This window comes from Haliaeetus albicilla, chromosome 14 (genome assembly GCF_947461875.1).
Source record: "Haliaeetus albicilla chromosome 14, bHalAlb1.1, whole genome shotgun sequence".
Classification (NCBI taxonomy): Eukaryota; Metazoa; Chordata; class Aves; order Accipitriformes; family Accipitridae; genus Haliaeetus; species Haliaeetus albicilla.
The window spans coordinates 24,651,545-24,669,783 of record NC_091496.1 but is presented as its reverse complement, the minus strand read 5'-3'; the positions used below and the strand labels follow the sequence as shown (position 1 = coordinate 24,669,783).

Here is an 18,239-nt window from a genome sequence, read left to right as displayed (position 1 = left end):
GCTAGAAGTTCTTGAGGCCTAGCCCTATTTAAAAGGAAGTAATCGAGCCCTGCTGAAATCAGCGGTCAGTTGTCTCTGTCTCCAGCCACAGGGCACCGTGATGTGCAGCTGCAGGGGTCCGAGGTGGCACGGGGACTCCGGCAGGACACGCGGTCCCCTGAGGGGGTGTATTGGATGTCCGTGTCCAGGTCTTGGCAGCAAGGGTGGTCTCTGCGGGGAGAGGCCAGGAATGGCTGGGTGGACATCTGCCAGCCAGCCAAGGTCAACCCACCACATGTGGTCAGAGAGCAGCGGATCCTCTTCTGAGAGGGACCGGCCGTTGTCCCCACAGCCCAGTCCGCCTGGCCCCCAGGACAGCTAGGACTGTAGGCAGCTCCTCTCCTTTTCTGCTGTCTTTCCCAGCACAGACCTCACAAGGATAATCCTACCACATCAAGGGCTACAGCATGTGGCTTGAGCTTTCCGTCCCAGGGACATCCCAGCTCACTATAGAAACAGGCTATATGTCCCCACAGGCCCTACTTGCCAAAGTATTCATGGCATCATTGTCACGAGAGAAGGTGGAAGGAAAAAGCTTCTCTCCCCCGAAACGCCTTCCCCTTCACCCTGGAACGTGTAATATCAAACACAGCAGACAGTTCAGTCTGGCCCGTTTCAGAGGGCTTCAGTTTTACTGAATCAGCGAAAAGCTAATCTAACAAACATTTCTTCCCACATCTCTTCCAATTTGAGCTCTTCTGAAGGAGGCTTATCTCTTGCCCACGGTATGGCCTATATGAGACTCTGCTTCCTCCTCTTCTCCAGAGTCCAGCCCAGGTGAGCAAGAGAGGAGACAGGTATCCCCAGTGCCACACTATAATCAGGACACCGTGAGCTCTAGCAGACTCCACAGGCTGAAGAGGAGGCTGGACAAATTCATGGACTATAACTATACCCAGAGTTATTAAATACGAAGACACGACCTCTGGCTGAGGAAGTCCCTGAGCTTAAATGGTGGAGAATGGGAGAAATCTGCAGGAAGTACTGCTATGTGCTCACCATACTCATACCACTGCTTGAGATAGGCTCCTGAGCTGGGTGGCCTTGTAAAGCTGTTCTTCAGTTCTTGTATATCACCACTGTTGAACAAAATCTGTTCCAAATTTTGTTGAATCTAGATAAAAATCATAAGAAAGCTGTCTTCTACAAACCAAGTCTTTTTAATAGGCTTCCTCTCTTCTAGCTATCAGTCACATGACTATTATGTCAATTTTCAATTGTCACATTCATGTAACTTGCTTTTAAGGGAGAATTAATAAAACAAGTCCAGTAACTAATTTTTGCAAAGAAAACGTGCCTTTCTAACACAGCATTTTTGCGTAGATCAAATGCCAGCATTCTTTGAGGTTTTGAAAAACATTTGGGAAAAATATTACAGCGGAGGACTCACCTCTGCTAGTTACATGCCAGCTTTCTTTTTGTTTTCCAGGTCAGGATTGAATGATTCAGGAGGAATAGCTTCAGACAGCATTTAATTTACCTCCTTGACTGCATGATAAAAATGTGACAATCAGGAATGATGGGTAGAAACTATTATTGGTCTAGTTAAATAGTTGATTCTAACTGTCTTTCCTCTGTATCATTGTCCTATGACATGGATCAAGATCAGAAAAGTTAGAATTTTTCTCATTTGACAAATGTAATTTTGTCAAAATGACATCTTTTTGTTCTTTAACTACTTATAGAACATGCACAGTCAAAACATTACAGAAGAATGAAAATGTTATTCTTACCATTTTTTACCATTTTACCATTGCTTTTTTACTATTTCCTAGTTTTTCATAACATTTAATAATTCACTCCATAGTCAGATTGCCCAATGAGAACAATGAGAAGATGTAGTGTCTATTAATTGCAGAAGAATTCAGCACACTCTGAATGTTTTCAGGCTTCTGGAATCATTGAGATGACCATAAACATGCTCAAGCTTAAACAGTACATTAGCACAGCGCTTCTAATGACTTTATATGTTTTATTTTTCCTTTTTTGCACAAACTTCATAACTACTCCAAAGATACCTAGAAAAGGAAGGATGCTAAGAAAATTACGTTATCTCTGTTAAGATGCTGTCTGCACTGGCACATTGAATCATACTAGGTTATGGGCTTGAAAAGTTGCATTCATTGCCATGACACCAAATATAATTTTGTGATCTGTGTAGGCAAGGACCTATCTCGCTTAGTAACTTCATCAGCTGTCCATGGCTAAAACAAACACGAGTTAGCATTACTCAACATCATTCTCACAGGCATAAGATAACATTAGAAGGAAGCTAAACCTTAATTCACCTATTCTCATTTGTGATACTATATCTGAACAAAGTGATGTATTTTGAAAAAAGTTTTCAAGACCATTTATTTAGTGACTTATACTTTATTAGTTCCGTACATTTTTGGATGGTTTTCTCAGGAGAAAAAATGGCAAAACACAGTTCAGCCTTCTTAAGGTGTAGCATCAACATGACATACTTACTAAAGAGCCTTTACGGAGACCAGTGGTTTCAATATATAGTTTCCTATCAAATAAGTTATTTATCCTTCCCATTTATCTCTGTTGTGATATCCTTCTTTGCCAATAACAGTTGATCTGATGGCAGTTTGTAATGGTCTTTCTAACAGCCAAATACAGTAATAACCTCTACAGCCTCACCTCAGACCCTTAACACAGATGGCTGTTAGCAAATGAGGGTAATAACAAGTAGAATTATTATTGTTGCCAAGCATGAGGATCCTTTTTATATGTAGTTTAATTATCCCTTTCTGCTATGATATCTTTTTAGGTTACACATATGAAGTAGAAAGGTTCTAAAAATCATAAATATCAGACCAGGAAAAGCCATAGCAGCATTAAGTCAATCCATGGCTATTCTGTCTGAGGAACTGACAGAGCTGCACCTTTGGGATCATCAAATCTGCTGTTTGTTGTGAGCTGCATGATCATATGGATACCATAGGCCAGGATCCACAGTAAAATTATAGACGTCACCAAGCCCATCCAGATTCCAGGAGTGAAGAAACCTGTACAGTCACTTGCATAAGAAAACTGGTTGTTTTCAATGTTGAAGCCTTGAATCTGAAAATGAAGAAAGGTAGATAGATGAGTGCAATTAAGCATGGAGCATAGGCCCTACTTTCAGGATATATGTGGTAATTACAAAACCCGCACCTGTTAATTACCATTCACACTCTGCCCATTAAAAAAGACTGAGAACCAATTCCTCTGCATAACAATTTTCCAGATCCCCTTTTCACACAGGAAATTAAAGATGCAGAATTCATTTGTTTGGCAAGAAGTAGGTTGCCCACTTCAGAAATTTGTGTTACTTTTGGAAGTAAAGTCCCAAAGGGTATGTGTGATCAGTATTGCTCAGTGACCACTTATGAAGTAGGAAACTCAAAGCACTCGAAGACATGAGAGTTAAAGCCCTCCAAGATCATGAGATTTGTTGAAATACCCTGAGATTTTTAGCTAATAACTCCTTGACAAGTGGAACTCCTGAAACCTACTTTAAAATGCATCTAATGAAGATGACCTTTTTGGCTGAGTTTTAGTTAAAGTTCAAGGAGAAAACAGTTGTGAAATCTTTCTTCCACCCTCCTTAGACATCAGAGACTTAAAACAGGAGAGAGGGCTTGCTTTATTGAGGTATGGGATCTGTGTTGTCTATTAACATATGAAACCCGTATAGGCTTTTCCAGCAGTTAGAAAAATCTGTAATATCTCTCCTTGACTGGATTCTCGAGGTCTGCCACTGACTGAGCTCCTACCATATTATTTTCCTCATAAAAATCAACTAATTTGGGGATCATCATGGATTTCTACTTTTCTATGTTCCCACTCCATGATTAGCTTATACTTTACGATAAACTAAATTGAAAGCTTTGTGGTAATAAAAGAAAGGTGTTGGTACCAACATTGAAGAATTTAGTTTGTAGCTTGCATACCATGCTACACCAGAGAGCACTCTGGGTTTGAGTTCCTTCATGGCTCAGGCACCTAAAGTAAATGTGTACATAGTATGTGTGTTAAGACCAATGTCTATACCTTCCAGAATGCTGTTTAATAAAACTATTATTATATGCAGAACTAAGGGCTATTTACGTACTGTGGAGGTAAAGACAATTTTAGCAATTTAAGCTTTTCTGGGCCTCTTAGATGAATCTTTCCAAGTCAGATCATGGTAGCTGACTTGCAAAGACTGCCTGCTTTCACTATAGGCAGTCAGACTTCCAATTAAAGCAGGATTAGTGAAAATAAGCTTTTGGGTTGGATAACTGTTTGCACAGTTTTAGAGAATACAGGTGATTACCAAAGCCTTCACTTGTTAAGGCACTGCTTTGACAACAGATGAGAATGCGAATAGGAGTGATGAAATGTAGTCTCAAAGACTTATTTGCAATAAAAACAGAAAGCAGCTGATGATTTATGTCATTTATGTTCAAAAATGGATTGAAATTCTGGAAAACAATACACACTTGTTACCACATTTACAAGAACTCTCTGAAGCACTTAACAGGTATATTAGGTTTAGAAAGGCTTTACTGCTTCTGATCTAGAGCCAGAAGTACTGAATTTTATTATGTCAATCCTATTGTGGGTTTTTTTGAAGCAGGATTATGATTACTGAACCTTCGAGGTGAAAGCTTTAATTGTACATTCTTAAAATGTTATGTCTACTTTTAGGCGGGAGATGAAGTATATGCAGCGTTCTTTTATTGTTTTTCTGAAGCTTTATCATTTCTGTGGGGGTGTTAGATCCCAGGTGGGAGATAAAAATGTGACTCCTAGCAGCATTTCTACCTATAGAAAAGTTAAAAATACTTACATGTGGTTCTCTAATTTTTATGAATGTAAAAGCCTTTTGGATACAGGCCTCTGTACTGTGGAAGTTTTAATTTTAGTATCTGGACCAGTGTAATTTGTCTTCATTATACTAGTTTGCATTTACTGTTAATTTTTAAAATATTTTTTTTCATGGAGTTTTCTCATCATTTGACCTTTGCCATAGCCTTCAGATAAAATCTGTTGTTTTCATTGCTTGTAAGCATTCACTGAACATCTATTTTTGAACTTAGAAATATTTTAGCCACAAAGAATCCTAATATTCTTGATTTTAAAGTTTTTGGCAGTTTTTCTTAGGAACAAAGGGGCTTCTAAACTCTATGACACATACGAAAGAAAAGCAGTGCTTTTGGTGGCAGCCTCCTCTTCAACTTCATGGACAGTTCTGAGATCCTCAAAAGCATAAAAGATATCGTGGTAGAACAACTATTCCTGTAACAACAACAACAAGGCTTCACTGTGCAGGTGGTGTGTCCCTCTAATACAGTGATACTATTTTCAGGACCCAACATTGCAAAGTGTAATTGTACCAGCTAGATTGGCATTGGATCCTGGTTTCTAATTCATGGCATAACATTGACATGAAAATCATGTTCCTCAGTTTCAGCAACAAGATTTTGTGCTGGCTGCAACCACTGAGAACATCCCGTGTGCTTTCTTCACCATGCAACAGAGTGTGGGTGTTTCTAAATCTCATTCTAGAGCAAAGGCTGATATTGAGATCAATCAGATTTCACTACGTATCAGTAAAAGATACCTGGAAAGGTATGATCTAGTTCAGATAGAACTTAGAAATGAACCCAGAATGGTGACCTTCTGTTTTCTCACACAACAGAAAAGATCAGAACAGGACTCTTCAGGTTGTGTTCCATGCTTAGGACTTGACCAGAGAAAAAAGGCCTTTCCTAAGAGGAACTGGAAATTCAGTTGTCTTAACAGTGGAAGCAGCTGCTGCTCCAAATCAATAAGGAAGGTGGGAAACCTATTACTACTACTCTTGATCAAGACCCCAATGAAAGGATGCCTACTAAGAATGGAGCAAGGCCCCTCGGTAAGCTTTGAGAAGGCAGCAGTATTAATGTATATAGAAATTCAAGGAAAAGATACATTGTAAGTGGATGCTTTGTATCTTCATAGCCCATTGTCGTGGTTTAACCCCAGCCAGCAACTAAGCACCACGCAGCCGCTCACTCACTCCCCCGCCATCCAGTGGGATGGGGGAGAAAATCAGGAAAAGAAGTAAAACTCCTGGGTTGAGATAAGAACGATTTAATAGAACAGAAAAGAGACTAATAATGATAATGATAACACTAATAAAATGACAACAGTAGTAATAAAAGGATTGAAATGTACAAATGATGCGCAGGGCAATTGCTCACCACCCGCCAACCGACACCCAGCCAGTCCCCGAGCGGCGAATCCCCCCCCCCCCCACTTCCCAGTTCCTAAACTAGATGGGACATCACATGGTATGGAATACCCTGTTGGCCAATTTGGGTCAGGTGCCCTGGCTGGGCATGAGAAGCTGAAAAATCCTTGACTGTAGTCTAAACACTACTGAGCAACAACTGAAAACATCAGTGTTATCAACATTCTTCACATACTGAACTCAAAACATAGCACTGTACCAGCTACTAGGAAGACAGTTAACTCTATCCCAGCTGAAACCAGGACACCCATGTATTTTCATAGCCTAGCGATGCCAAAGTCTAACTTCAGAGACTTGACTAGGCAAAGTACAGTTACGTGGACTTAGGTATTTTCAGGCCTTTCCATAAAAAATACCATCAGGATGAACCTTCACAACATTGGTGTGTATTGCTACATTGCTTCTCAAAAAACTGTGGGACTTGATCCTGGAATTTGTGGAAAATAAACCTCAGCACCAATGCTGAGATTTCCATTGTTTAAGCAGAAGTGTCAAATCTGGAGTCAGATTATTGAGATCTGGTTTGTTATCAAAATCATAAATATATTTATATCAGCATTTGTATCCAGTTATCATGGGGTTAGCTCATCTTTGACAAATAGAGTCCAGTTTGGAATGATTCCTGCCATTTCTATGATCTCTTTAATCAAAGAGATTGCTTAGTGCAATATTGTTTTAAGATATAAATGTTGATGTGCTTCTCCTAGGTCAAGATCAATGCTCAAAATAATAAAGATGCAATCATCGACACCTCACATACGGACTCTGTACTACTGCACTAAATACAGAGAAAATCTATGCCTCATTAAAAAAAAAAAAAAGCCGCCTGCTCTCCTTCTGGGCTGTGCGGGACCTACTGTTGCTCCTGATTGAAGTCCATGGCAAACCTTCCATTAAATCTAATTGCACTGGGCTTTGTTTCTATCTGTAGGAGTACAGTCAGTCTATGTCACTGAAAACAGTACCCACACTAAGCTCTACTTTCCTAGGTAAACAAAGTGCAAAGTAAGCAGCATAAAGCCACCCACCTAAGAGGCCCACGTTTCCAATAGCGGACCAATTCATCAAACAGGCATGGGGACTTAGTCATTCTTTGCCTGATTAAGGGCATTTGGTTTATTGGTTTTTCTTTTCTGTGGACAACTTCATAGTCTGGGGGTTTTTTTCAAAGCTGTGCTTTCATGTTCTTATTGTTCAGCAACTGCCATCTTTTTTACCCCTTTATTGAATAGCTCACCTAGGGGGAACAGCTTTTCTTTTACATTTTCCCTCAGGCTGAAATGAAAGTAAGGGCATTATGAATGTGTGTCTTTCAGCACCTACAATAGCAAGTAATAGTTCTTGGAATTATCTCTGAAATGGAAATGTGTACTCACTTGCAACTTGGAAATGAAAACATCCCAGTTTCTTGCCTCATTGTTGGATGGAATCAGCCTTGCAGGATAGAGATTGCTTGTTCCCACCAGCTGACAATGAAATGAATACTCTGCAGGAGCAGAGATGACAGAAACATTAAATTTAGCAAACTTTTCTTCATCTTGTACAATCTCAACTGAATCTAAAGTGGACCAATTTCTAGCTGAGCCTCCATAGAACTTGTTGGTCATTAAAAACCTAGAAAGACAACAGAGGGGAAAAAAAAGTCAAAATGATGGAAAGAAAAAGTTAATATTAATTTAATAAATTAGTGGTGGTAGATAAATGTTCACCATTGCTAGCTGCAAACATCACAGTTGGTATCTTAACTTGGCGTCCCATGTCATTAGGATTGTTCATAAGTGAAGAGACTATGTGAATATGTTTTTACAACTTCTCAGAGTTTGATCTCACAAGCACAGCTTTCCTTCCATAGCTGTGGCAGGCAAGAAGCAAATGCAATTTCATTCTTCAAGGACCTCTGCTAGTGCAGTATTTCATCAGTTACCAACAGCTTATAATCAGTGGAGCAGAACCTGAGAGACTGTCAGTAGGCCTGCAGTGGCTCTCAATAAACATTTTACGGGATTCTTTGAAAATTGCTTTTATGATAGGTACAGGCATGATAACCCTTCTGATTTATCATTGCAATTCTTCCTTGGCTCAGAGGCCTAAATGGCAATTTCCTTTGCAAATGTCTGAATTTGCAGTAGAAGACAGTTTTCTCTCACTAGAGGGTGGGGAGGGGTTGTCAGCCCTAGTTTCCCAATTTGTAGTGGGTTAGGCACAAATAAATATTTTCTCATTTTGAGAAGGTTTGTGCATGTGCAGTATTGCAGCAGTTTCCAGTAGTTTATAATGATGGGTTTTACATGTATGTTACTACCACTGCAGCCTGAACACCTCCCAGATGTTCTGAAACAGAAATAATTGAGAACATCCAGAAGTACATCCTCATCCTTTACAGATCAGGACTAAGTCCTAGTCTTTACCACTTTTTACCCAGTTACTTTCAGGTATTCACGTTATCTCAGAAGAAAATGATAAACTTTTCTCCTTATCCTTTGTTGCTTATTACTTTAACCCTACTTGGTCTATGCATGTATTGTTCTATGTAGTTTACTGAAGATTTTTTTGCTTATTGATAACCACAAAGAATTCAGAGGAGGAATCTTTTTAGCAATAAGTGAGACTTGCTACAAAAGAAAATATTCTAATATGTCTATCCACAATGGGTAACAATGTATGTGGATTTTAAAATTTGGGGTAATACTTAAATGCAATAATAACAGGTTTGAAAAATAAGCAGTCATCTATAAATATGGCACAACATAGAATATTTTATGTTCTATGAGGTATACATATGTATAGAGAGAAAGTATACTCTGTTGTAGAATATTGCTTGTTTGTTCAAATCAGTTGCTTTCAGTAGCTTGTCATCCACAAAACATAGAGTCTAAACTCAACACAAACAATGCTCCTTAGGAATAACACACAAAATTTGACAGGTTAGATTACTACAGTAATTGAGCCTTTTTTTTTCTTAATACTCTGTGGCTTTTGACTCATATAACTTCATAATGCTCAAGACTTTCAAAATGATCAGATGGAATCTTAGAACTAAAAGTGTCATTCAGGTGAGAAAAGGCTGTTTTGTCTCATGGCATTCCTTACGTTTTGAGCCTAAACAGTTCTTTCCATAGAACATCCAGCTGCAAGCACCAGTGAAAAAAGAAAAAAAACATTTGAATTTCACCTAGTACACATTCACAAATATTTATGGAAATGTTCTATTGTTATAGTGATAAAGTTACAAAATTAATACAAGTATTAGCCTAGATAATAATTGCTAAAAGAAAGGAATCTTTTCCTGGTATACAGCACAACCTGAACACTATTTCCATGATGTCTCAGTAGCAATGCTAGAGGCACTAGCTGAAGGCCAGTTATAAGCACAGAGAAGTTTACTTAAATGTTTGTGCCAACCACAGATGCTGGGTGTGCTTTGTCCTTTTGCTGAGAAGATAAGAAAAGTGGTAAACAAGGAAATTCTTTGGAGACTTACCATATGAACAAACAAGTTTTATAAGGCTATGTATGTGAGTGCAGTCTAAATTGGCCACCAAGGGAATGCTGTCTCTTCACATTACACCAAAGACTAAGATTTTATGTTACTTGCAGATTTCTGAGAATTAAGATTCTAATTAGTGAACTAGTTGAGCATGGTTAACTTAATACAGGCTTTTATCTTTAGCATTTTTCCAAACAACTGATAGTGAATAGCCTCCAACAGGCATGCGCTTAACTGGGAACTGATACAACTATAATTCATCAAATTACAAAAAAGACATTCAAACAACAAAAATCAATACAATTACTTCATTTAGTTTACTATTTTCTCAGATGAGTAGATAGCAAATAGAATGAGCACAATATGGCAAATGAATGACAAAAGGAGGGGATATAAGAAAGATTTTATCTGTAGAACTGAAAGTACCTTGGCTTCTATAGGAAACACTGTGTTTGTATTAAACATTAGAGCCAATACAGGAAGCAAACTTTCACACAGACAGTATGTACTTTATGTATTGTGGCACAAACAATTCCTGGTCATAGGCCAGATTCCCTTTGAGCCAGATAACCATATGAACTCTAAATGCTACCACCTGTTACCGATCTCCATCTCATTTCTGAAAAGGAAGCTAGCTGGAATTACTACTGTTTCAAAGATTCAACGAGAAACACAACTGTTAGGTAAAAGACTTTAAAACGTTGTTTTGGGGTCAATTCTATTCTGTACATGCTATAAGCAACAGTAACAGTCAAGTACTTATCAATTTAAGTGGGGAAAATACTAATGCTCTGCACTTGCATCCACTTCGACATCTTTTCCCAGAGAAGGTGCTTCAACAGCTGGATGTCATCAGCTGCTGAGAGAGCTGAGACGATGCTTCTTCCAGCAAAAACTACTGCCCACTGCTCCTACCCCTGCTGCAGCAGTAGTTCACTTTTCTAAAACTAGCACAACCAGAAACACTCTACAGCCACCCCGTAACAGCTCACGTCCCAGCGGCGAGCGCAGGAGGATGGATGGGACTGCTGCTCTTGCTAGAGAGAGGGAGAGGGAGATGGCAGCTGCTTGCATAGGATGAAGCAGCTATTGCAGCTGCTGGGAGGAGGTGGGGTATGACTACCTGCTCAGCACGAGGTGGTAGACTCGCGGTGGTAAGGGCAGGCTCTGGATCCAGCTCATGCTGCTGAAATTAAAGCCTCTTTTATTGACGAAGAAATTGAGCTATTTGAATGTGGTCCTCTCTGGTGTCACTTTCTGTCTTCAAGAGATGTTCTCCTACAACTAAGTAAATGGCCTTTACAGAGGGAAAAAATGCAGTCACGGCTCTAACCTCTGTTCCTTCCCACCTCTTTGCCCTGCTTGTGTCCTGTTTATTGAGGCAGACTGTAACCTTACCAAGGAGTCATCTTGAACAAGAAATGTAATCAAAGTAAACCAGAAGGGGAAAACGGAGGTTGTAATGTATCTCTGTGAGTTTTAGAAGCTCTTGACAATAGACGTGCTGGGATAAACAAGGTGAATAAAGTGTTCCTGAATCACGAAAAGATCAAAGGATTGTTCTGGTTCTGTTGAGTATATCTTATTATTTGCGTTATATGCCATGCAGTATTGTATTATGGTAGCTAATAGAGGCCTAAATGACACAATTGTCTCTTAAATCAAGAGATAATCCAACAGAAAACAGCACAAATAATGAGGTGTGTCTTTAGCAGGAAGTTTTCTTTATAAAGGCTTCTGAGGTGGTGTGGGCTGATGCCAGCCAGCAGCCAAGCACCCATGTAGCTGCTTGCTCACTCCCTGTCCCCAACAGGACAGGGGGGGAGAATAGAAGGAGCAAAAATGCGGAAACTTGTGAGTCAAGACAAAGACAGCTTAACAAGTGAAGGAAAGAGGAAAAAAAAGCGATACAGAAGCAATCACTCTCTACCTCCCACAAGCAGGCCAATGCACAGTGAATGCCCAGGCAATGACTACCCTGGAAGCCACCCCCCACCTTCTTCCTCTATTCCATTTTTTATTGCTAGGCACCTGCGTCACACACAAAAATTAATCAGTTTAGGCATTTTGTGTCTAAATACCCTGAGGGCCTATTAAAAACCTGGATCACACCTAGCCCAATGGAATAAATCAAATTCTCCTGCAAAACACAGCCAGCCTATGCTACTTTAATTACTTGCTGGGCATGACAGTGGTCAGGACTTCACCTACTCTCTTTTCAAGTCCTCACCTATTGTGGAGCCTGAGTTTCTTATCCCAGCTTCAAGGGCTGTTTATGCATTTTGGTGTTTAGTTATAACGTATTCAAGTAGAAGCACAGGTCAAGAGAAACTTTGTGAGTATTTCTGCCTTTACTACAACAGGCTCAAAGGATGTAAAAAAATATTCCAGAATAAGAGAGAAAACATGAACCATTCACCTTTTGTACTGATGTTCTCCTTTAATTTACAGGCAGACTGTCTGCAGACTTGCTTCAAATTTCTCCTCTTCAGATGCACCTCAGATTCATGACCACATTAAAGTTTTCTTCCAATAATTAATTAAAATTATAAGATTTTAACAAACAGATGACTAAACATAAACCTGAATAATCCTCATTAAGTCCATATGCGTGCACTAACATCACATTTGATCTTCTTATGCCTGCTGCAGCAATCAAAATCTAAGATAAATGTTTCAACTGCCAAAGTATTTTTTTTCTATAGTGGCATCCTAAGGTTTACCATTTACTGGTGTATAGTTGAGCAAAACCTGTTGACTGCTTTAAAGAAAACAACCTCTCTAAGATCTATCAATTAACTTGGTAGCTAGTTTTGCAGCACAGCATCATGCTCCATAGGATTTTCAAGTGCTTTATGATTCATATTATTTCCTTGGAACTGTAATTTTACTAGAAAGCATGGTATTATGCTGAGGATGGTCACACTGAGGACAAAGGTAGGAAGCAACCAGATTCATTCATACAGAAAGAGATTACAGGAGAGCAGCTAAGACCTGCACTAGTATGAGCAAAAGTGCAGAATAAGAATCCAGGACACTGGTTTGGTGGGTCTGTCTGTAGAAGAGTGAGACAGGAGCAGCAGAGAGTAGACAGAGAAGCGCCGGGGCAGCACCAGAGAAAGTGATATCTTGTGACTTGGAGTCAAAGTAAAGACACAGCTTGGGCAGAGTCTTGGTTTGACAACAGTATTTTTGGAATGGGATTCAAGGAAAATGTTTCCTTAATTCCCCATGGTTTTCAGGGAAATGCATGTCCCTTTGATAATTTACAGTACTGAAACCAAGAAATGCTTGAGTCCACCACCAAGGACGAGTCTCAAGGATCCTATACGGAACTAACTACAATAGTCAAAAAAGTAAAAATACTATACTAACAGCAACCTTATTTGTACATTATGTTTTTTTCACAAAGCTCTGGATGCTTGCTGGGGAGGGTAGATATTAAATAACAAAGCATGTATGGTTTTTTGCCACCTATCATGGTCTCTGACGATGACTGCAAGTGTCTCTAGGCACGCCAAATACAACTGCAAACACATCACTGACTCACTTCAGCACAAGTTCTTCTGGGGGTCCTTTAACCTAAATGTAGAATGTCCTTCTATCTCAGTGTAAATAATAGTATTTATTCATTTGTGCTTATCATCTTGGTGCCACGTGCCTCTTTTACTCTCCCATCAAAATGTTGCTCAAGCTCTGATTGTCTCCTACATTTAAACTTTCTCTCTTTGGTTTCCCTGGATTTCAGTTTCCCTTATTCAAGATGTCAAAAGCGTTTTAGATGGCAAAAGTCATTTGTCCTCCTGCTGCCCAAGCACACATCCAGTTCATCCTCTGATATATGCAAATTTAATTTGGTGCAAGTTCCCTGGCCCAAGTCCTTCCCAAAGAAATTTATGCAATTAACTGAGGTACCTAAATGAAAAGAGCAGGCCACATCATCATTGTCAGAGCTCAAGAAAATAATTTCAACTGCTGTTCCTGCTGCTGAGGAAAGAACGGAGGTTTGTGGACCAGCAGCTGTATGGCAGTCCTCAAACAGTAGCAGATGCTTTCCCCTTCTCTAGAATCCACTAGTGAGAGCAACCACTGCAAGTTCTCCCTTTGACTTTTCATCCCAAGCCTTCCCAGTCCCTAACTTTTCTTCTCTTTTCTCATGGTAGGAGAAATGTGGTCTTGTCACCATCCATGGAGCAGAGAAATTACGAGTTTTTGTACCCGTCATTAGCCACAAGCTAGCTCTGACAGGGTACACTGGTAATCACATGAGGACTAAATACAACCCTGGCTATGCAAGTAGACTTGAGCCCCTAGAATTGTTTACAAATCACAGTCAGATTTCCCTGAGACAGGATCATGGTCTGATCCTATTAGCAAAACAGGATATTGCATATACCAGTACCTTGCAGTATGGTTATTTGCCTACACCACTTTTTCAAAACTTTACCTGAGCATATTAATATATTCTCTATATAAAGACTCTACTATTGCTCTCCTGCATAGTAACTCCTCAGAATAGAAAGCAAATCATAATTTCAAAAACATTTTTACTTAACTCCTCCTCTTTTTTTTTGCTCCTAATTTACAAATAGGCTTTGTACATCAGAAGGATCTATTTAAGAATAAATCGTAAGTTACCTTATCTCTAGGCTGCTGATTCCATTCACTGGCTTTGTGTATTTTAATGACAGTCTAAGAATAAGAAACAGATTTTTAATGTTAGAGTAGTCAGCTTTAATTAGATCATTGTGACATTTCAATCGGAGGGAATATTCTAAATCAATAGGCAATTACAAAAGTCATATAGCAAAGGTTCAGTACACAGAATAATATGACAAAATATTTCTAGAGTTTTTTTTACCCAAGAGCAGGTGCTTCAAAGTAAAGGAAAACAGAGATCATGTTTCATTAATATACTTCCAGCTGAATTACTACCTAGGAACTGGCAATACTCCCCTTCAAGGGAGTTTTACAATGAAATGATGATCTCATTAATGCCAGTGGAGACTTCTGTGATTACGAGATTGGGCACACAGAAACCTGTTTGGACCAAATATAAACAAACAAGGAAGTAAGGAACGTAAGAGGAAAAAAAATTGTGAAAATAAGAGCTTGCATCTGAACAATTTTTTGTGGTCTTGACTAGTTCTTTTTCTTCTAGGAATATCCAATTTAGTAGTTTTTATTTTGGATGCTTTAGAAGAAGAGAATTAAATTAGTATTAACTTGACATTGCACCATTTCTGATTAGTTTTCAGAATCACATGTATTATGATATAAAATTTCTTGTGCTACTCACGTTGTGTTGATGTCTGAGCACTCAGAGGAAGAAATATCCACATTTTGCATTACAAATGTTGCATTTGTCAGATCTATAAGAACGGAACTGTTGGCTTTGAGGCTGAAATTACTAGCATAAAAAAGGATGCATGTATCATTTCCAGTGGTCACATTCAGAGGAGGATATGATAAACTGTCGTCTTCCTCAGTGGCCATTAATTGTCGTCTTAATTCCCCCACCACATCAGTTCTTCTAGAAATCTGGAATAACAGCACATTAACAATTCATATCCTTTGCAAGAGATAATATCAACTGAACACAGACCTTCACCATTCTGTACCATGAGCACCCATCCTTCTTAAATCCTCAGTCAACCTCAATAGTTATTATTGTCTGTTTAATTGGCAGTATGGAGGCTAATGTGGTAGCGTTAACCTAGGTTCCCATGGTCAGGTATCCACATGTGAAAACAAGCACCACTGATATTAGGCAAATGAACATAAACCCATGTTGTTAATGCTGCCTTAAAATAGTAGTATGCATTAGTGCTAACAGGTAAAAGAATTGATTTCTTTTTTACAGAAGAATATACTGAAAGAAATTAACTTTTTTTTCTGCAATAAAATCACAAGAAAACTTCAACTTGCCAGTTCAATGACCACCCCCATTAGTAACAATAACAGGTTTTGCACTCTTCATTTTAACAGGTGTGAAAGCAAGCTACTTAACTACAGCAGTGTTATATTTAGACTCTTCTGATGGCTTCTGGAAGAAGAAGATCTATGCTCATTTGGCTGATGTGGTGAACTCCTACAAGAGACTTCACTGCATGTACACATTGGCTTTTAGGAAGTTTCCAGGAATTCCCTTTAATAGGTAATGCTTTTTTACAAATGTGCCCAGGGCATCCTTGGTAAAACAGCCCCTCTGATATCAATGGTAAAAGCTAGCCGACCTTATCAGATGGTAACTTAATCCTGTTGTTCATATCTTACTCTTCACTTCTTACTCTGTTCATATCTGGGCTAGTCCATCTATTTTTAAGACCCATGTCAGCTTTACAACTTTGTATTCTACAAGTGGCCTCTGCCCTTGGATAACTTTGGGATACGAGAAATGAGAGGCATCACAGGGGTTACCAGAACTATAATTACGTGGAGCTATTGCCTGGAACCACTTTTAATGGGTTTAAAGACAGGCAAGGACCATTTTCCAGTCTGGAACAGAGGCTATAATATTGCTTTATAACCTGCCTGTGGAGAGGTGCCCCAGAAGATTTTGTCACCTTAACCACTGCTCTCTAAACGCTATGGGCCATCTGTTATTTACAACGCATCTTTGCGGATACCTCATTCTATGAACAAAGCAGAATGGGCTGCGTTAAAAACCTTTGACTAAACACTCAAATGAAGATTGCAATCTTCCTCTCCCATACATGCATACTTTATGAACTTCTTTTTAATTCAGAGTAGTGCCTTTTCAAATTCATCAGAACATGCATTATTTTAAATGAATACCATTTTCTTTAAAAGAAGAGTGTACAACAAAAGAAAATATTCAACTTTTGATATAAAACTTTTAATCTTCCCTTAGGCTCTCCTGAAATGTAATCATTTTATTTCAAACTGAGAGGAAGAGCTGAAGTCTAAATTATATCCTGTCTAACAATTGACTTCACTATGTGGGCCCCGTGTATCATCTAAAGAGGGCTTTAAAAACCACCTGCTAATAGCTGAACACAATGCTACATTGGAGACTGTGATTGGGCTAACCTGGGGGATTAGGTTTGAGTATCTTAAAATAAAAAGCAAGCTATTAGAATATAATCATGAGACTACAGCGTTATTTCTGTTGCTCTGCTGCCAGTACTTTGTCATGAAGCTCTCACATAAAGATTCCCTTTCGTCTCTGAAAAAGCATATAAAACGAAAGAGTACTTGCCTGTGAAGAAGGGGCGTCAGGGACTAAGAAATCCACTAGTTTCCCATGATTAAACCTGTTTTAACAAATTTACCCATGCTGGAGAAAGGAGGCAACACAGCTTGCCAGAAACATTTCTAAAAGCGGGCTTTGTTTTGGTCACATTTGCGGCTGAAAATACAAGTGGTCATGGATTGTGCAGCCCAGAGACTCATTACCTGCACAGCTATAGGCAGGCAGAATGACTACACTAAATGGGAACCTGAAAGTATCAGCTCCCTGCAGAACTGTCCCCCCAAACACTTACCAGCCTGTATTTTCATCCCTTCCACCTGGAGATGCATTTCTCTAAGTTTCCTGTGGGTGAGGTAATTTGGCACATTTGCAATCAGAACACATTACCTCACAGAGATTCAAGAAAATTTAGTCTTGAGGCTGGAAGGAGGATCTCTGAAACACCCCAATGTGGGACCCACTGGAGACCTGAAGGCGGCAGTCGCTCCTTCCAGCTGACCTGCAGTGGGAGTGAGAGCTGCCCCGGTACACCCTGCCTCTCTGTTGCAGGCACACCTTCTCATTCTTTTGTTGCTGCACAAACACGAGCTTACTGAATTGAAATCATTCTCCCCGTGCCATATATTTCATGCTAAACTATAAATGACAAGACACTTCCTTGAGAAATGGATTATATTTACATGGAATTCTTGTAAATCAAATTAGATTATTTAGGAGCAATCCATAGTGGCAGTGTTGTCAGTCATCAAACCATATTTTATTCTGTTGTTTAGTGCCCCCTTTGCCTTTACCTAATCTGAACCATGGGATGTGTGAGTCACTGTCTTGTTCCTCAGGGTTCCTCTGAATTTATCAATGACATATTTGATCTCAGATATGCAGTGAACAATCACAAGACCTGACTAAATAAGATACAGAAAATAAAGGCTGCCATTTACATTGTCCTAGACCAGAATTGAGCACTGTAATTACCAACTGAACCTGCAATAGAAGTAGCCTGGACAAAATTCTTCCCTTTGATCTATTTTGCAAGCCTCCTAATTCAGAATCATCTCTCTTGGAAAGGAGAAAGACAGTTAATTTGGCAACATTTTGATGCACCAACATACTGATGTTTTTCAAAGCAAACAGACCTCACATCCAAAATTATTCATTTGTTTTGTTGTTGTTGCTGGGGTTTTGTTGGCTGTTCCAAAATAGAATAGCTAGAGACAAGAAAAAAGAAT

The 18,239-nt window shown here is 39.2% G+C and overlaps 1 protein-coding gene across 1 annotated transcript in view; it reads right to left on the bottom strand.

Annotated features, from left to right (window-relative positions):
* Nucleotides 1-2,392: 2,392 nt before the first annotated feature.
* The window catches only part of ATP6AP1 (ATPase H+ transporting accessory protein 1), a 56,861-nt gene continuing 41,014 nt past the window's right edge, over nucleotides 2,393-18,239 (bottom strand). The window contains exons 7-10 of the mRNA XM_069802015.1: nucleotides 15,097-15,338; nucleotides 14,436-14,489; nucleotides 7,687-7,924; nucleotides 2,393-3,111 (exon numbers count right to left, since the gene is read on the bottom strand). Coding sequence (XP_069658116.1) covers nucleotides 2,902-3,111; nucleotides 7,687-7,924; nucleotides 14,436-14,489; nucleotides 15,097-15,338 — 744 coding nt within the window. The 3' untranslated portion in view covers nucleotides 2,393-2,901. The remainder of the gene's footprint in view (nucleotides 3,112-7,686; nucleotides 7,925-14,435; nucleotides 14,490-15,096; nucleotides 15,339-18,239) is intronic.